At 43.3% G+C, this 19,270-nt stretch overlaps 5 protein-coding genes across 14 annotated transcripts in view; 3 read left to right on the top strand and 2 right to left on the bottom strand.

Annotated features, from left to right (window-relative positions):
- The first annotated feature begins 3,232 nt into the window (after positions 1-3,232).
- On the top strand, positions 3,233-5,813 carry LOC114868940 (odorant receptor 131-2-like). The gene has a single exon (XM_029172613.3). The coding sequence runs from the start codon at positions 3,814-3,816 to the stop codon at positions 4,819-4,821; it is 1,008 nt and encodes a 335-aa protein (XP_029028446.1). The 5' UTR covers positions 3,233-3,813; the 3' UTR covers positions 4,822-5,813.
- On the bottom strand, positions 5,342-7,308 carry rnasekb (ribonuclease, RNase K b). The gene is made up of 3 exons (XM_029172622.3): positions 7,103-7,308; positions 6,261-6,343; positions 5,342-5,910 (listed from the first exon to the last, which is right to left on the bottom strand). The coding sequence occupies exons 1-3, from the start codon at positions 7,178-7,180 to the stop codon at positions 5,766-5,768; spliced, it is 306 nt and encodes a 101-aa protein (XP_029028455.1). The 5' UTR covers positions 7,181-7,308; the 3' UTR covers positions 5,342-5,765.
- On the top strand, positions 6,648-11,750 carry c14h17orf49 (chromosome 14 C17orf49 homolog). Of its 3 annotated transcripts, none has more exons than XM_055502079.1 (6): positions 6,648-6,821; positions 7,985-8,079; positions 8,505-8,606; positions 10,474-10,715; positions 10,913-11,017; positions 11,263-11,750. In XM_055502079.1, the coding sequence occupies exons 2-6, from the start codon at positions 8,042-8,044 to the stop codon at positions 11,325-11,327; spliced, it is 552 nt and encodes a 183-aa protein (XP_055358054.1). In that variant the 5' UTR covers positions 6,648-6,821; positions 7,985-8,041; the 3' UTR covers positions 11,328-11,750. The 3 variants fall into 3 exon arrangements, with proteins under 3 accessions (XP_055358054.1, XP_055358053.1, XP_029028453.1); XM_055502078.1 differs by lacking the exon at positions 6,648-6,821 and adding an exon at positions 7,401-7,721; XM_029172620.3 differs by lacking the exon at positions 6,648-6,821 and adding an exon at positions 7,410-7,721 and having other exon boundaries at positions 10,492-10,715.
- A 334-nt stretch (positions 11,751-12,084) lies between these two features.
- On the bottom strand, positions 12,085-17,536 carry LOC114868942 (P2R1A-PPP2R2A-interacting phosphatase regulator 1). Of its 5 annotated transcripts, none has more exons than XR_003788084.3 (10): positions 17,400-17,536; positions 17,212-17,296; positions 16,868-16,924; positions 16,609-16,655; positions 16,471-16,528; positions 16,018-16,082; positions 15,830-15,933; positions 15,533-15,617; positions 15,196-15,439; positions 12,085-14,773 (listed from the first exon to the last, which is right to left on the bottom strand). XR_003788084.3 is itself a non-coding variant. In XM_029172618.3 (9 exons), exons 1-9 carry the CDS (start codon positions 17,498-17,500, stop codon positions 15,325-15,327), a joined length of 717 nt encoding a protein of 238 aa, XP_029028451.1. In that variant the 5' UTR covers positions 17,501-17,536; the 3' UTR covers positions 12,085-15,324. The 5 variants fall into 5 exon arrangements, 2 of the variants coding, with proteins under 2 accessions (XP_029028451.1, XP_029028452.1); XR_003788085.3 differs by having other exon boundaries at positions 12,085-14,121; XR_003788086.3 differs by having other exon boundaries at positions 12,085-14,010.
- Positions 17,537-18,344: 808 nt separating this feature from the next.
- Positions 18,345-19,270, top strand: part of LOC114868941 (schwannomin-interacting protein 1-like) — a 7,138-nt gene continuing 6,212 nt past the window's right edge. The window contains exons 1-2 of one of the 4 annotated variants that reach the window (XM_055502076.1): positions 18,345-18,812; positions 19,057-19,140. The gene's annotated coding sequence lies outside the window, so the exon portion shown is untranslated. Of the gene's footprint in view, positions 19,141-19,270 lie in introns of all 4 variants that reach the window. The other 3 variants (XM_055502075.1, XM_055502077.1, XM_029172614.3) reach the window with 3 other exon arrangements.

Here is a 19,270-nt window from a genome sequence, read left to right as displayed (position 1 = left end):
TTAAAATCAGAAGCATCCTCTCTCAGAGCGATGCAGAGAAACTGATCCATGCATTTGTTACCTCTAGGCTGGACTACTGTAACTCCTTACTCATAGGATGTTCTAACAGCTCCTTAAAAAGCCTACAGCTCATTCAAAATGCTGCAGCCAGAGTTCTGACAGGACTTAGAAAGAGAGATCACATTTCTTCTACATTAGCTTCTCTGCACTGGCTGCCTGTAAAATGTAGGATAGAATTTAAAATTCTCCTACTCACATACAAAGTACTCAATGATAAAGCTCCTTCTTATCTTAAAGACCTTATAGTTCCTTATGCTCCCAGCAGAACACTTCGTTCTCAGAGCGCTGGGCTACTTGTGGTTCCTAGAGTGTTTAAATGTAGAACAGGGGGCAGAGCTTTTAGCTACCAAGCTCCTCTCCTCTGGAACCAGCTCCCTCTTCAGCTTCGAGAAGCTGACACACTCTCCACCTTTAAGATTAGGCTTAAAACCTTCCTTTTTGATAAAGCTTATAGTTAGAGATGGTTCAGGTCACTGGCAATTATTGTTAGTCACAGGAACCATCTCTTAGTTAAGCTGCAATAGACATAGACTGCTGGGGGACTTAATTTATACACTGAGCTCCTCTGTTTCCTTCTACCTCCTCTGTCCCATAACCTCCCATCATTGTCCAATGTTTAACTAACCTTGTCTCTTTCTGTCCAGTAGTTGTGCTTCTCTCCTCTCTCCCCCCCCACCCCCACTCTTTCTCCCTCTCTGTCCTCACCCACAGGTATCATTGGACTCAAAGTTTGGTGTCTGTGATGGGCAGCTGCGGATCCAACCATCCTGCCTGCATCCAGTCCCTGGTCCTACCATCCTGCCTGTGCTCTGTTGTTGCTTGTTGTTGCTTGTTGCTGTTGCTGTGCTTTTCTATCTCTCTATCCTCTCACCCCAACCGGTCGAGGCAGATGGCCGCCCACATCCAGTCTGGTTCTGCTGGAGGTTTCTTCCTCGTTAGAGAGGGAGTTTTTCCTCTCCACTGTTGCTGTCAAATTAAATGCTTGCTGTATGTGGGATTTGTTGGGTTTAGTTGTGTGAGGTTTTAAACCTTACTTTGTAAAGTGCCTTGAAATAACTTTGTTGTGATTTGGCGCTATATAAATAAAATTGAATTGAATTGAATTGAATGAGTTGGTAAATTTATTAGAATGTCTTCTCTAATGGTGATAATTTTATTAGCAAAGTAGTTTATATAGTCATTGCTGCTGAGATTTAAGGATAGTGTGGGCTCAACATGTCATGATTCATGTCATCTGGCACATCCTGTTTTATTTTGTTAACTTCCTGTCACTCTCCGGTTCCCAGTATCCACACCTGTTACCCATCAGTAATCAGCACCTGTATTTAACCTCCACCTCTCACCTACCCCAGTCGCCAGATTGTTAGTTTATGTACTCTTTCCAGCATTCTCTTGTGAGCCACTCGTGTTTTGACCTTGATCGCCTTGACCCTTGATTCTTGCCTGAACCCTGTATATCCTGCTACCTGTGAGAGACCCGTGCCTGATAACCTGACCGTGAGTTTGCCTGATCCTTGTCTGTACTTTTGCCGAGCCTGTTTGTGTACCGAACCCTGCCTGGACCTTGACTCAGAGATTGCCTGCTCCCTTGTGTATTGCCTCATTGAACGAACTGTGTATGACCTGGACCGTCTGACCCTGCATCATCGAATAAACCTGTATTTAATCACCATCGTGTTTCTGCGCCGTGCATGTGGGTCCGACACCTGCCCAAGCCTGACACAACACAGCTATGACTCTTAGTCAGCCTGGCTACAGTGCTGAAAAGAAACCTGGGGTTGTTTTTGTTTTCCTCAGTTAAGGAGGAATAATATGTTTTTCTCAAATTGCTTTTTATATATTTTTAAACTGTCCTTCCATGCAATGTAGTTTACATTTATTTTGTTGGAACGCCACTGCCTTTCTAGTTGACGGGTCCTGTGCTTTAGGCTGTGATCTCTGAGTTGTGCAATTTTGCTGACTTCTTCTTCAGAGGAGCCACTGTGTCTAACATTGTATGTAGAGAAGCTGCAGCATCATCTACAAGACAGTCAACCTGTTCTTAAGGATTAAGGTGACTGTTCTCCTCTGTGTAGCTACATGACAATGAGGCAAAAGATGATGGAATCATCTGCTTGAATCTGGCAACAGCATCGTCTGATAAACATCTTCTATAGCAAAATTTCTTTCCAGCTGCTGCAAGGTCAATTATGAATTCAAAAGTTAATAAGAAATGGTCAGATAACAGAGGGTTTTGGGGAAGAATGATTAAATCCTCAATTTCAACCCCATATGTCAGTACAAGATCAAGAGTATGATTAAAGTTGTTCCTGGTGATTGCAGTTTTCGCATGTTTTATACATTTAAATGTCATAAAATGTGATAGTTTCACCTCAAAGGAGCAACACACACTCATAATCAAAAATACCCAGAGGAATTATTCATTAAGTCAATATTTACTGAAGGCAATAATTAGCAGGGGTCTGAATATCTAATGTGTCTAAATGAGTTGTCAGGAGACAGAGTCCTATGTGATGAGTTCCCTCTGTAACAGCGTCGTCAGGAGTTGACAAACAACATGTTCCCTGATGAAATTAATAAAATAATCATGTCTGTAAACAAAAATAAGACTTTGGCAGCAAGACGCTGAAATATTGTTGTCCCATTAACAATGATTCACATTTCAAAATCAAACACAAAATCCATGCTTGCTGGCTTTGGTCAACATTTAGATTAAAATCCCACTTTGCTGGAATTTGAAGCATTTACGTTTACATGTCAGAGAAAATGCAATAAAAGAAAGTATTAGTAGTGTTCTGTTAGACATGAATGAGGCAGGGTCTGGCCTTCTGCCAGAACTCTACTTAAAAACTTTCCTTAACATCAGCCGTGTGTGTGTTTGCTGTGAAAAAGCTGTAAAAACAAACTCAGAGGACTCAATCAGTGTGTCAGTGTTTACTAAAAGCACTAATTAGAGGTGTTTCTGAATATTAAATGTGACCAAATAAGAAGCCAAGAGGCCAAGAGAGGAGCGCATGTCTCCAATGCTTCTTTTACACTAGGGAAGTTAAGAACGCTGTGAGTTGGGCCCCAGCCCGAAACTTTTGGAGCAGTGACAGGATTTCTAATAATATTACTAAAGAGTAAGACCAAACCAACCAAGTGTACAAAAAAACACATATAATTCACATAAATTAGCACAAGGCATAGCATCAAAGTAACTCACAAAACAAAAACACTGCGAAGCAGGATGTGGATCTGGAGTAAGAGCTCACAATCTCTGCTAATGGAGGAGAAAACAGAAAGAGGGGAGGTCCCAAACAAAGTCACTGCATGACAGGGCCACAGTCAAAATCACCAACTAGCAAAGAAAAACTACGCTGAGCAACAGACTGATCAAACAACAACCTGGTGATGAGTCCTCACAGAGAATAGGAGGCAGATGTAAGTGGTAGACGGAGGACGTGATGTCAGACAAGAAGACGGAACAAACAGCGCCATTGATTGGCTTCAGTTAAATGAGCTGGCTTTTAGTTGTGTCAGGTCTTATCCTTGTGATAACTTTGGTTGTGAATTGGTGCTTAATAAATAAATTCGAAACGACATAATGCCACTATCAAGAATGCATTGCAAAGCAGTATTTCCATACGTATTTCCATGTTCCCTTGTTTCTGGGTCACGTGTGACTGGTTGTCAGTGGGGAGCAGTGAGCTCACACACGAGGACAGATAAGCGTCACAAGAGAAAAATGTAACACTTGGACTTCATAGATTCATGAGTTTGCTTCTGTGGTTTATTTATCATTTGTGCTTCCTTAAAATGTCGTCCGTGAACCAATCTGAGCAGCAGGAGCAGGGAGCCGTGGAGAGGCTGCTGTTCTCCACAGCCACTGGCATTCCCTGCTGCATCTTTCTCCTCATCAACGGGACCATGCTGTTCACCTTGAGGAGCAAAGCTGTGTTCCGTGACACCTCCCGCTACGTCCTGCTGTATAACCTGCTTTTGGCAGACACTGCTCAGATGGCCTGTAGCCAGCTCATGTACGTCCTGGCTGCCTGTGGAGCAACGCTGACGTATCCTGAGTGCGGCGTCCTGAATCTGCTGGGGAAGCTCACCAGCGACATTTCGCCCCTCACTCTGCTGGTGATGTCTGTAGAGAGGTACGTGGCTGTTTGCTTCCCTCTGAGACACGCGTCCATCATCACCAGCAGAAGCACCGGAGCAGCTATTGGTGGCGTTTGGGCCGTTGGTTTATTGAATGTACTCACTAGAGGTCTTCTGATGTTCAGATTTGCATCTCAACACCTTCCCAGCCTGCAGATGTCAGAGGTTTGCTCTGAAGTAGCCTTATTGGTTGAGCCAGTAACAAACACTTACAACAATGTCTACACGTACTTGGTCTTCGTATCAGCTACCGCGGCTATAACCTGGTCCTATGTGGGTGTGATGGTCGCAGCCAGATCGGCCTCAGCAGACAAAGCCTCAGCCCACAAGGCTCGAGTGACACTGCTGTTGCACCTGGTGCAGCTGGGCTTCACTCTCTCCTCCACCATAAACATCTTAATTATCCGGTTACTCTCTGTGAGTTTTCAGAGGTTAGTAATTGTACGAATCAGAAGTGTTCTGTACATGTTGAATTATATGCTTCCTAGGTGTCTGATATCTCTCATATATGGACTCAGGGATCAGACAATCAGGCCTGTCTTGATCTACCATTTGTGCTGTAAGATTAAACTCTATGAGTCTCAGGTTAAGGTGTTAGGCTGGATTAGAAACAAATGACTCTGGCTTCATGGTCAGTTGGTTTATTTAGTGCAATGTCAGGGATCCAAAAAGAATTGTCACATCATTAAGGACAGAGAAGATACTGGATTCAACAAACTGGTTTGTAAAAGCAGGTGGCATGAGACCATAATAATACATGAGGCTACAGTGGCACTAAGCTAAAGGACTTGTGCGTATTTCCACACAAATTGTCAATAAAATCTAAATATTAAACCAACTAGTGTCATTATTCCCTTTTAAGCAGCACAGTCAAAAATCACACATCACATCACACAATTATATGTGCAACTGTTTTTTCTGTGATGGGATCCCTGCTCAGCTTGAGTAACTATGGACATTTACAGGGCCACCTTTACAGCAGACTCTCTTTTGCCACACAATATTTAATGGTTAATTAGAGGCAAATACAACTTTAACTTTTGCCTTAGTACAGTAGTATTTAAACTTTCAACCATCCACCAACATTTCACTTCAGGCAAATACAATGTTGTAATAACCTTTAAAACGGACACAAAAATCTTATTTTTCCACACACAGTTTATTGCAGATTATTCACCATCTTGGTTTAACCACACTTAATTTTACAGATTGATACAAAGCACATGTTCATAGGATTAACTGTCACACTGACGTTTCTGCCAAAGGGCAGAGGCAGAAAATACAGCAAACGGCAGGATGACGTGAGCTCCTGCAGCGGAACTCAACTCGCTCCTGGCTTCACACTCATTACGATAATCTGGTTCAGCGCTGAGATGACATGCACAAGATTTAAAGTCTGTTTGGTCAAATTCAGAAATTACAAGAATGAAAATTTCATCCAACAACAACAAACTTCACAACAAACAAAAATAAAATAAATAACCCAGGCAACGCCCCACCCCTCCGGGCGATATGAACAGGAAGTAACTGCAGCAGCCGGGGTTGGGGGTCAGAGGTCAGTTCTATGTGACCATGTACTCCTGACGTTTGTTCAGTCGGACCTGACAGAGCGAGACAGCACCCACCACCACATAGATGCCAGCGGCGATGAAGCAGTTGATGCCGACTTGGTTGTAGAGGCTGTAGATCTTCTGAGGGGGATTTTTACTGTGGGAGAAAAGAACAAAGCTTGTTGGGTCCAAAACAATGGGACATTAAACTGGACCCAGAGTCAGAGCTGTGTAGAATCATTCATCTCTACATGTGAACTTTTTACTTTAGATGTCGATGGTTATTGTAGTATTTCACTACATGGGTGTAAAGTGGCTCAAGAGCAGACCCTGATCTTACATTTAGTTCTTATCTGTTGTTACCACGTGAACAAAGCAGCACAACTGACAGATCTAGAGTCAGACTATGTCCATTTCAGTTTCAATGAACACTGGAGACTTGAGGCTAATCAGAAAGACAAAGGTGGCTGGTGTCTATATTGACCACGCCATCCCATAATAACTCACTCGTTGTGAATATCTTCCTCAGTGAACGGGACGTCCTCAATCAGGACGGCCGACTTCGCACTGAAGAAGATTCCCAGCAATGCCTGAAAGACAGCATAGTGGCTCAACATGGGGCTCAGGGACATGGCAGAGGACACAGGACACAACTCGCGTCAAACCAAAAGTTTTACGTCATGTTAAAACCAAAACAACAATAAAATAGTAATGACGAATGTTAATGAGAATGAACGATTGTAGTGAGAATCAGAAGCACCTGCAGTGTTTTGTGGTTTTGTGTCCTATTCTGCATGTAAAACCCAAACCGTGTCAGTGGAAACAGACTTCCTGCTCTGAGACATCACATGAGGGCAAAACTAAAAGTCACATGATTCATGTAAAGCGGATTTTCACCAGTGTTGAAGGTGTACGAATATGCCTCTTCTATTTGGGAAAAAACAATATTTCCATGTTTGTGTCAGAGGTAACACTTAAATGTTTGAGTATCAACAACAAACAGCTTCAGAAATCCGAAAGGCAAAATGTAAATGTGAGCTGTGTTCGAATCCATGATTTACTCCACAGGCAAGTCAGTTTTTACAGTGTCAAACCTTTCTGCTGTAGCACTATTTAATGTGCAATGCTCGGCCTATTGGGCTCCGTCTATTTGCCTGAGAGGCGCTTATGATCGAGAAATTAGCCTATATTACGGTACGTGGTTTATTTTTCCCATTAACCTGACAATGTACCGAACCTCCACACAAAACAGTAAAAAATGATACCTCGCGTAGTTTCTGAAAACATTTTAATTTAAGGACGCGATCGTTTCCAGGAAATAGCCGCTTCCAGAGGTTACTGTTTCTTACCAGCATGATGACTCCCCAGATGCTTATCACTATTCCGCAGGCGGCCAACTTCGGCCCGCAGAACAGAAGCGACGGCATGTCTCAATCCGACCAAACGCGTCTTTAGCTTTTATTCATCAAACGTAGAAACGTTTCACCAAAGGACGAAGTGGCGACCGAGTCTCACAGTCAGCTGACCCACATCACTCGGCGGTGTTCGAGAACCTCCGTAACCAGCAGCGAAGCGGCCAATGAAATCGTCGGGAGATGCGCCCCGCCTCTTCCTGTCAGCTCGACCAACGGAGTTCAACTTCTAAAGTCGCGCAACATTCCCTTTATGTTTTCTACCATTGTTGTTATATTTTCAATATTTTTATTAGTAATTTGAAATAGCTGCAAATTAAACGTCAATGTTAAAACAGACGCATCACATCTAAAGCCTTGCGTTAGTAAAGCGGTATCTCGCCAAATTCTAAAGCCCGCTAACGACAGCGAGCTAGTTAATGTTACAGAAGCCAACTGTAGTTAGCAGCTAGCAGCTAGCAGCTAGCCGTGCAGGTTCCTGTCATTGCTTTGATCGAAGAAGTTGTTCAAAGGAAATAGAAACTTCTTTACTGAAATGACGTCAGCTTCTACCAAGGTACGTTCTCACCAGGTTCCAGAGACCCTTTCACGTTTGATGTGCATTAAAGCGAACTTTCAAAAATAAACGACACAAAGCTCCAGTCAGAAATGAGCTAACACTTGGTTAATTTACCGCTGTGTGAAAACTCCAGAATTAAAAACATCCACCCAGTAGCGGATCCGGTGTGAAGGTCACACACCACATATGTAGCGGCGTTACGCGTTGTTTGTACACACGGTGTGTTGACTAACAACACATGATCTCGTCTGTCGCTGCAGGTGGGAGAGATCTTCTCAGCAGCTGGGGCTGCTTTCACCAAACTGGGAGAACTCACGATGCAGCTGCATCCGGTGTCTGACTCCAGTCCCGCAGGGTGAGACACATGAGACCAATGGAAAATAGGAAGAATGTTTGGGGTCGTTGAATAAGTCCAAGTACAGGTAGCATTTGAGTGACGTGTTGGTCAATATACACGGAGAGAAATAAGAAATAGTCACATGCAAACGTAGCAGTCCCCTTTAGATTCGGCAGATTTCTTTGTTAAACATTATACATCATGCTTCATTCGCTGATGCACAGCTTTCATAGGGTCCAACAAGAACTGGGCCAAGGTCTAGGTTTTGTTTGAGCCAGTTTGGACCAAGCTTCAGCAGTCAGGCTGGACTCTGAAACTCTGTTACAGCAAGTGGATTTGGTCTCTGGTTCTGTAAATCATCCTAAACATCCTTTGGTCTCATTTATCTCAAGACATTGTTGCAGTTTTGCCAACTTTGCTGCATGTTGACTCTCTGTCCTCAGAGCCAAGTGGACGGAGACAGAGATCGAGATGCTTCGCATGGCGGTGCGTCGATTTGGAGATGACCTGAATAATATCAGCACTGTGATCAAAGAGCGAACAGTGTAAGAGCACCTGAGTCAAAAAAAAACAATGCTAGAGTGAGATGTTAATAGCTGAAAAACTATTCATTATTCCCAAACATTTGCTAATGTAAGAACTTTTAATTTTGTGAAAAAAAGTGAATAGTTTAGGATTTCTGTCTGCTGGTCATATTTTCAAGTCAAATTTCAAAGCATTTTTTCAAGTTTTGATATAGAGAAGTTTTTGTTTTGCAAAAACACCACTTAGGAAATGCAGGGATCCTCCTCCGACCTACAGTCCCTGACAAAAGACTTGTCGCTCATCTATTTGTGATATATTTCTGTATGTAAAGCTAAAACCCTCCCAAATGATGTTTAATGCACTGAAATAAATCAGTTTCACTGACAAAAGATTTATCATTTAGTCAAGACAGGAAGGTCAAATTCTTGCAAGACAAAGGTTTGTCACCTATACAGAAATTCAACAAATTTACTGCAAATACAAAAATATGTCAGCAAATTAAGTTGAGATCCAAATTTAATATATTGTATGACCTCCATGAGCTTAAAGGACTGCATCCATGTGATTTGGCAAAGATTCATACAATTTATTGCTGAAGACATCAGGAACAGCAAAGAAAGCAGTCTTGCATACCTCCCAGAGTTCATCAATATTCTTTAGTTTCGTCTTCCATGCTTCCTCTTTCATCCTAACCCACATAAGCTCAATGATGTTCATATCTGGTGCCTGGGCTGGCCAATCCTGGAGCATCTTGACCTTTGCCTTGAGTAACTTTGATGTGGAGACGGAAGTATGGGATAGAGCATCATCCCGCTGCAGAAGTTGGCTTCTTTTGGTTGGGAATATAAGAGGTAGCTAAGATTTTTTGGTATTTTACACTATTGATGTTGCCGTCCACCCTGCAAATCTCTCACACACCCCCATACTGGATGTAACCCCAGACCATGATTTTTCCGCCACCAAACTTCACTGTTTCTGGGTAAATCTTGGATCCATGCAAGCTCCAGTAAGTCTCTTGCAATATTTTCGGTGACTGTGGTGAAATTCATCAGAACACACTGCCACTTTTTCAGTGTCCACCCTTTTAGCAGGATGTGGGCCTTGGCAAATGCCATACAGTTTTTTAATTGTCTTTTGTTTAGTGCCGGCTTCTGGGCACTGATTCAACCAACTTGGCCATTTCGAAACAGAATCCGACAAACTGTTCTGGTTGACACAGGGACTTCAGGTGACCAGGTCTCGTGGAGCTGTGCTGCAGCGGAAAATGGGTTGGCCTTGGATTTTTGAGCCAACAAACAGTCCTCTCGAGCAGTTGTCTTGGGGGGTCTGACTGAACTGAGCTTGTCAAGAACATCTCCAGTCTCTTCAGGACTCTTTTTTTATCCTCTGTACTTGACGCTGAAACACATTGACTATGTCTGCCACATCAGCAGTGGATCTGGTCTTCAGCGCCTTAATAATCACACTTTAGTCTCATGGTGAATCTTAGGCATGTTTGCAGATGTGTCGGTGCAGTTGATTTGAAGGTCTAGTGTACTGGGGTTCTTTTTATACACACCTGAGACCTTAATGATCCATTATTATTCACAGGTGAAGCTCATATGAGAGGCAACAACACTTATGACTCAATGGCCTTTACCAAGCTGTGAATATTACAATACATTTTGACAGTTTTGTTTTGCCCTGAAACATTATTACAAACGCTGTTGGAATTGCAACGAGCCATTTCTTGTATTAAATCTTGATTAGAAATATATTTCAGTGACACTTCAGGTCAATGTATACACAAGCGAAACAAGACTTTTGTCAGGGATTGTAGACGCACTGTCCAGCTCGACAGCCAAAACAGAACCGATCCTCCTAATTTTACTGCAACATGTCATCCAGGTTTGTTTTTATGTGCAGAGCTCAGATAAAGAGCACAGTGAAGAGGAAGCTGTACGAGGACAGCAGAGTCCCTATTTCCTCCGAATCCCCAAAGAAACCTGTGAAGAAAAGCACAGTGTCCATGACGCCAGCTACGGTCATTCCCACCATGGCCTCTGTTCCAACCTCACAGGTCGTCATGGCGACAGGAATGCAGAGTAGCCCCTCTATGGCCCCACCCATCAAGAAACAAAAGACAGCAGGTGAGAAATGAGGAGAATCTGATGAATCCGTTTGTTGACACACAATGAATAAGTTTAGGTCAAACAAACAAAGCTTCAACTATAAATAAATAGTGATCAGAAACAGTATTAAAGGCTTTCAAAAAGATTTTTGAGGTAACCGAACTCTCGCATTCAGACATGATGATGACAAACTGCTTTTCATCCTCCTCCTACAGACGTGACTCTCAGCGCTCTGAATGACTCGGACGTCAACAGCGACCTGGTGGACATCGAGGGACTCGGCGACGGCTCATCCAACAAGAAGCTCAACTTTGACCAAGGTCAGTGTTTGCTCTGATCTCAACTTTATACTGTCACCAGGTTTCGGCCTCTTTTCGTCTCCTTCAGACTGAGGCCTCCAAACCTGCGTTGGTTTAGTGTCGTTCAGTTTATCTGAACAGAACAACTAGACGTTGCTTACACAGCAGATCTCAGACAAGTACACACGGTCCAGGGCATTCGCTCTGATCTAGGTTCACTCTCACTCGTGGCTCAAGTCTTCATTATGCCTTACCTGTTTTTTCAGAAAGTCTTAACCTGGACTCCAGCCTCATCATGAACTCCAGTGACCTTCCCCTCCTCTCCCGCTGACCTTTGACCTCTGTGAAACATTGATGTGTGTCACGTTTTCAACATGTAAACTCATTTTTTTCGGACGTTCTTCTATTACTCAATGGACACAGTTCAGTGTTTATACAAAACTAATATGCAGAGGTAAAATGTTTCTGGGTTCCGATTTATCTGCTTTTAGAAAACACTGAATGAAATCTGTTCTCCATCTGTGCTTATTTTTTTAATTTCACAATCTGATACAAATGTAAGTCGAAGCACTGAATGTTGTTCTATGTTTCATGACCTGTAAAACAACTTTAACATAAAGAAACAGCATCAGAGCAGAAATTAGTGCTTAAAATGTATCTGTTCAAGCTAATGACCATCATATATTTGACTGATCTGTAAAAATAAAATAAACCTTCTTGGACGCTGCTGAACATCTGAGTTGAACCAAATATGCACATGACTCTAATGTGCTCCTTTATTGTACTAAAGAGAGTAAAACACATCTACAGACTGATCAGTGGATTATGGGAATCACAATATATTAAACAGGTTTTAAACTTACTTTTACTTTTTAAAAACATTTTGATTAAATAGCAATGTAATTTAAAATGTTCAATTTTACCCGTCAGTAGAATGTAAGATATAAAACATGACTCGTGACTCAGATGCAGGATAAAAAATTGATTCATATCCAATTATTATACATAACTCAAGCAACAAATTTGTGAATTTTGAAGAAGCAAATCTGTCCAGTTCATTAAACAAAGTCACAAAATATCATATCTGATGCGGTAAATATTTTCTTTTATTGATAGCTGTAATATACAATATACTTCTTTATAGTCTACATGGATCGTTTCCACTAAAAACCAAAGTCATTTTATCAGAAGGGAATCAACACTTAAATATATCCCTTTCCATTTGCATAAAAATACATCATCTTGTTTGTCTGATGCAGGGAAACAGACAACCTATTTACACTTGAGGATGCTTTTCTATGTGTGCTTTTCCTTCCTTTTAGAAATGGACACTTTTAAAGTTGAATCTCAATCAAGGAGATCATCACTGCTGTTCCCATGTCACTGGAACATTTTCACTGTGACTGGGACAAAGCTGCTGGTGTTGGTTACATCCACACTACCTTTTGGTCTGGAAGAACAGATCTCACAAGGGTCATGTTCAGCATCTAGTGCTGGAAAATCAACCTTATTAAGTCTCAACGGCATCAGGTGAAGAAAACCAAAACCAAAATAAAATTAAAATAAGACATAAAAATGTCGACCAACAGAAAGTCGGAGGACGTCAAAAGAATTGAATTCCAAAGAGCCTCCTTTACGTGGTACGGACTATGGGATTTTACTAAATTTGAATGTTGTTTTTTGAATTTATAATTTAATAAATTTTGGAGAATCACATTTCTAGGTAAAGGAGAACAATGTTCATGAATGTTTGTCAGTCAAGCACACATTCACTATTTTTTGCCATCGGCTTCAGTGGACGCTGGTATTTTTGTGGCTCTGGAATCTAACAACAGAAGACACTAAACTGCTGCAGTTACTTCTTTGAGTTATTAAAATACTGTTCTGTTCCAGCTGGTTTTTAAATCCTGTCACTAAAGGTAACAAGAAACAAAGACGTTAAACCTTTGATCACAGAGAACAGGAATCCACACGGTTCTACTTCTGTTCATTCTCACAACTTGTACACTGCAATATAGAATATTTGGCTTACAACAATCTGTGTCCTCAACACACATGAATTCAGCTATATTTCAAATGTTTTTTTTCTTCCCTTGCTACCAACAATATAGGATGGAGAGTGCAAACATGACTAAAAATAACAGGAATTATCCTTAAAGCTACAGTTTGTGCTTGTACAGCTACTGATTGAGTTTGGCAGCATGTTGTTACTGCTGAGTCTGTCCTGTTTAATATTGGTCAGGAAATTGTTCTGTAAAAATATCCTCTATGTTCAGAGTTAGTATTTAAGCTACCGTCAGTAACTGTGGCGGGGAATGAAACCAAAAGTTGCCCACGTCGGTACATAACCTGAAAACACGGTTCTGTGATACTAATGTTGCATGAAACACATGTTAGCTTCACCTCACAGTTAAATGTCCCTCAAAGTTTTTGGTAATAACTTTTTCTTTAACACTGCATAAATATTCCAACAGGCTTGATTGTTTTCGGTTATGAAAGTGAGCGATGGAATCAGGACAGACTTTAAACGGCAACAAATCAAGAAGTAAAGTAGAAAAACAGAAGCAGCAGCAAAAGTTAACAGCATTTTTACAGTATGACATTTTATCACTTTCTCATTTTAACACTTTAATGGTTTAACTAGTTTTGTGCAAAGTCATGATAACGGAAAACAAAAATATATTTGGAACGTTTGTGATAAACTGAATGAGCAGCTCATTCACGGTTTGGCTTTCATGGTTTGGGGAATAAAGACACTTGTATTGAAACAGCTTATACAGACTTTATGTACAGAAATACCTCACATGTGACAGGTCAGATTCAAAATGGGAAAACTCAGCTCTGACGGTTGCTCCTCCAAAATGTGACCACACCTTTAGGCACAATAATTTGTGACAATACAAGATGGTAAAAGTGCAAAAGTTGGACGCAGAGCTGCAGCTTGTCTCTGGATCCATCAGCCTCCAGCCACAGCTTCCGTGAAGTTTAAAGAATCCATGCGATGAAATCGTTTCCTAATAAAACATTAGGATGAAGACCTCCAACTTGGACTCTGGGCGATATGTTGATATTCATTTTATTGTTGAGCGACAGTTCAGCTCTGTGGTTTTAGACTCCCTCTGCTGCTGTTGCCTCCATGAAGGTTTCAAGTACAACAGAAGAAAATGCAAATCAAAAGGTAACGCGTAAATGCAGCTTGAAAAGAGAAGAGTGCAGGAGCTTCCTTAATATATACAATCAGAGCCTGCAGGCTAGAGAGGACTGAGCATGAGCTGCTCTATTCATATTCACACGTAGATACACTATAAACACCAGCGGAGGCCTTTAGACTGTTCAGGCTGAAGCTGTTAAACCCTCGTCCTGCAGAGAATCGCTCTACTCAGTAACTGAGTGAACATGTCGCTGCCTTTTGTCAAGTAGGCACCAACTAAAAGAAGCATCTGAGCTTCAAACTTCACTTTGCTTCACTTAGACCCAGACTTGGCTGGTCTGTGGCTTCTCATAGGTTTTGCGTTTATGACTTTATAATTTAATCGATCAATACTAAGTTCATCTTTGTCAGGAGGTTTAATGGTGGAAATAAAAGGTGCAGCCTAGTTTATAGACATCAGTCATGCTTTCATCTGAATGAACCCAAAATAATCTTCCTCATAAAAGATGAAGCTTCTTGGTTTGGTTTAGTTCCTGCAAAGCTTGTCTGGATGCTGAGGTGACCTCTTTAAAAAGGGAAGATCATATCTACAGACTGGACCTGGAATAGTGGCCAGAACGTTTCATCTGTCCAAGAAGCAGAAACATGAGCTTCAACACACTTCAAGCTCCGTTAGAGTCCACAGAGCAAATGTGGAGGAAGATGCTTGAGACATTAGTTGATGGCATGATGCTGAAATCACTATGGCTTGAGCTGGTCTGCCCGAAGATACCGCAACAAGGACGATTCTTCCTTTTTCTGTTTAATTTGAGGAGGATTGAGTTTGTCCAAATATAATCCAACATCCACTGACGTGGAACAACTGAAAAGTGATCTCAGATATTCAGTGATCCACCCAAACCAACACCATCAGTTGATTTTGATTGTGTGACAGTAAAGGCACTCGGAGAGCAGCGAACCAGACTGAGCTCAAGCTAAGAAACCTCACAGTCCAGGCCTTAATTATTCGTGGATATTCTGTCTGTCAAATGGAAGCAGTGGGACTTACAGTGAGTGCTGGCAGATGACTGGAGCACAGTAAGGTGCGATGAAGGTCGCTGTTTCTCCAGGAGTCTCTGGAGCTGCTGGTGGTGCGTGGCCCACAGTGACAAGGTCAGGGGTCTGACTGAGGAGAGGTTTAGTGTCTGGGGAGCTGGTGGGAGGTGAAGGATGGGGGAGGAGAAACAGACAGAGGGGCAGTCTGAGGACTGACGCCTCCTGCAGAAGGAGAGTCTGCCACCGACTGAGAGACACTGAGTGGTAGAACAGAGAAGCAGGAACATAAGGCGTCGTTCAAGCTTCCTGTGATCATTAGCTGAGGCTGAGGGTGATCCAGTGATCCTCACCTGACAGTGTAGCTGCTGCCATGAGTGGGGTCCGTCACACCTGCAACAAAGAGCTTCTTAGGGGGCCCGTCAGACTCCACTCCACCTGAGGAATGAAGCCGTCTCATTCGTTTACTAAGTCAAATAAATAAATCACTTGTTTCAAAGCTCAATCAGTGTTTGTCTCATCAGCAGCATTTACATTTTCCTGATTTTAGGGGAAAATGTGTTAAATCTTGGATTCTTATTGAAAGACAGATTTACATACAATGTATTTACTGAATGAAGTAACTTTTAAAAACCACAAAGCATCTTTACCTGTGTCAAATAACAGAATCAGGTGAATGTTCACATAACTGGGATTACCTTTCCTCTTCAGTGGAGTTAACGCAGGCCACCTCACTGTGGCACTGACTGCTGGTCTGTTGCAAGACAACAGAGAAAAGTCAGTAAAACCAGATTCAAGTGCAGAACTAAACTACAACAAGGTTTTGCAGTGTGGATACCGAAACCGTCTGGTGGGACTTGGGGAAGAGTTTGGAGTAACACCGCTGTCCTGCGACTGAAACCACTAAACAAAGAAGGTGGAAAACAGAAAGGTCTGTCAAATCTGGGCTCAGTTTAGCTACAAGTGTGAGCTACAAATGGAATTGTCTAAACTCAATTCAGATAAAGCAGGGGTGTCAAACTTTGGCCACTCTCTTTCTGGATTTTCAGCTCCCCGTGCCCCAGCTCCTACTGATTTCCTAGAGCCTAGTGTGTTCAATTCATCACTACTACTATTAATCCAAGGATGAATTAATTATTAGATCTCTGAAGCCTTAAATCTGAGTTTAATCTTAAATTATTTTTTACAGGTTTTGGATAAACTATAAATGGAATTTAGAAAAGGGTCCTAAAGGAAGGAAACCAACAAAAGGAACCAGGTAGTAGCCAGTAAAGGCTGTGCAGATGCTCACCACTGGCGAGTGGTCATGCCACTGGCTGACTGGAGGAACTGAGATCAGACTGGAAGCACTAGGAGACAGAGAGAGGAAACATTAATGACACTTGTTCACGCTTTGACTCTGTTAACCAGGACTGTTGAGGTGCAGTACTTGAATCTCTGCAGACCCCCTCTGAGCGGCATCTCCATGCTCTCCTCCTGTGAACACAAACAAGCCTGGTATTAACCCCCCACCGGTTTGGAGCTTTATGAGATGATGATTTCTAAATCTGCTGTTCCTAGTTACAGCCTGGATTGCATAAATCCTGTGCACAGGAACAATAAACACTATCATTATTTAGGCTTCAGTTTGATGTTGGTGTCAATAATCCAAGCTGAAGAAGAAAACAATGTTGGTAATGTCTCCTCACCTGTCTTTTGTGCTCAAGTCTGTCTCCGGTCAGAGAAAACGGAGAGAGGGGAAGAAACTGCAGCAGGACAAGACAAAGGTTAAATTTTTAAAAAAGCCTAATCAAACAAAAGTCTTTACAAAGTAAAGTTTAAGACCTTACGGAAAACTAATCAGGTCAAAGCAGCAAAAAACAAAGCAGGACTAGGAGCAAAAACAGAATAAAAGGCCAGGAATAAGACTCCTGCTTCATCTCTGGTACATTCAGACCAGCTCAGGTAAAGAGGCGCAGCGTTACTGCTGATGATACCATATGTTCATAGGAAACACGTTTGAAGGATTACGTTTACTGGTTACCATGGTTACCTGTGACGGGCAGCTAGGGTTGGTGGACACGCTACTGCGTCTGTATCGAGCTGAGGACACAGGACTGAAGACTGTCATCCCGTCACTGAAGGACATAAAGAGCACAAGCCGATTACGTTTAATAACAAGCGCGTGGCTCTTCTGAACGAAGGAAACGATGAAACGCTTGCAGCTGTAATGCCACTGACCTGACACCCGTGATCATGGGGGCGCTGTTCGACCTGCGGAGAGACCCGCCTCCCGTTCCGCCAGCTGCGCCTGCGCACTGATCCACCTCCATACGTTCCATCTCTCGGTCCGCAGGCCCTGTGGTGGCGGCGCTACCCGCCGGCCTCAGAACCTTCAGCGGCGGCGTCGGGCTCTACTCGAGCCCGGTGGAAGCCCGACCCGCAGGCCTCACAAGCAACAAGCCCAGAGCCGCCGAGTCCGCGGCTGTAGAGCGAGCGCAGACGCCCTTTACCGCATTTCCCTCCCAAAAGCCCTTTATCAGTGCGCGAACGCGGCTCTGGGCGACATGCAGCCTTCGTAGCTGCGCTTCGCTCGATAACAATAAAAACGAACCGTTGACAGCTGAGTGAAAGCGACACAACACGATGACCCGATGCACAGTTTGGTCTCTACTCACGGCCACAAGTCGCGTCGTCCCGCGTCAGACAGAAACTTTTAGTGAAGTCCGCGCAGGGGACGCGACGCCTGCGTTTAGCCGAAGCGCTAACTTGGTTTGCAGTTAAAGAAGAAGCTCAAGATCACAAACCCGCTGAGCAGCTGTCAGGAGACACCGTCCTCACAAAGAGCCGAGCCGCTGTCACTGCGCCACGAGCCGCCCGCAGACGCGCAGAGGAGCGGGGAAGCGAGAAGGAAGAGTCGGAAAGATTCTACAACACGGCCCGTTCACCGCAGACGCGGCGCGGCGCAGCAGCGGGGAAACAGCGACACCTTGTGGCCGCGGGGAGAACAGCAGCGCAGTAGAAGTTCTTATTATTACAATACGCAACAAGTAACTACACACACAGATTATACCCTTTACCTCAATAGCCTTAACTTTGTGACTCTTTTATGAGGACCTGCAGTATTTTGACGGTGTTTCCTATATTTCAGCGCAAATGTTAAGAATATGTATTGTTTTAAAAACAAGAACCAGCTTCGAGACTCCATGTTGTGTGAGATAAAATATTTCTGTGGAGGATAACATGTCATTTCCCTGTTATTATGTATGTGAGTTGGTCCGAAATGTAAACACTCAGTTACTTAATGGACAACTTGAACAGAAGGCTCATTGCGCATGGCAGGTCCAGTCACAGGGCTCAGAACCGCAGGACGGGCTGAAGTGGCAGCAGAACACCTTTCATCTGCTTCCAGTCGTCATCTCTAAAAACTGTGAAACAGGGCACCAAGAAGCTCGAGGCTCGGTTAACCCCTTGACTGCCCGCACCAGAACCGGAACCAGGCCGATCTTCGCAGCTACAGGCAGCTAATGGGCTGATGGTGCCTCCGCAGCAGAAGGGAGAGGAGCGAACAGTGAAACACGACAGTCGGACTCACGTCGAGCAGAACCTGGGCCCGGATCCGACCCACAGCGGCACCAACGTTCCGCTCGGGAAGTCTGTTCTCGTGTCATTCCTTAAACTGTCGCGCGTCTCACGGCTCGTTGTTTTAACGCTCGCTTCTTGGTCTCTCGTTCACGTTCGCTTTTAGTTTGACTTCGTGTGGTTCTGTGGTTGAATCGCGCTAGAACCATTTCAAGTTCTAGACGTAGAAATTGGCCAAGCGGTTCCGCTTCCTCACAAGGACCACAACTAGTTTCAGACCAGTTTACTTTTACACAACTTCACTTTGCTGTTGTAGAAAGCTACGGTCCGGCGGAGACGGCGACATGTTGGAGAAAACCGGACCCCCGTGAACGTGACTGGAAGGAAAGCGCAACCGCTGGTAAACACACACGCACACGGACACGGACAGACGCGCACGCACTGACAGACAGACAGACACACACACACACACACAGACACACACACAGACAGACACACACACACACGCACACGGACACGGACAGACGCGC

This window comes from Betta splendens, chromosome 14, assembly GCF_900634795.4.
Source record: "Betta splendens chromosome 14, fBetSpl5.4, whole genome shotgun sequence".
NCBI lineage: Eukaryota > Metazoa > Chordata > Actinopteri > Anabantiformes > Osphronemidae > Betta > Betta splendens.
This window is presented reverse-complemented; position numbering and strand designations above follow the sequence as displayed.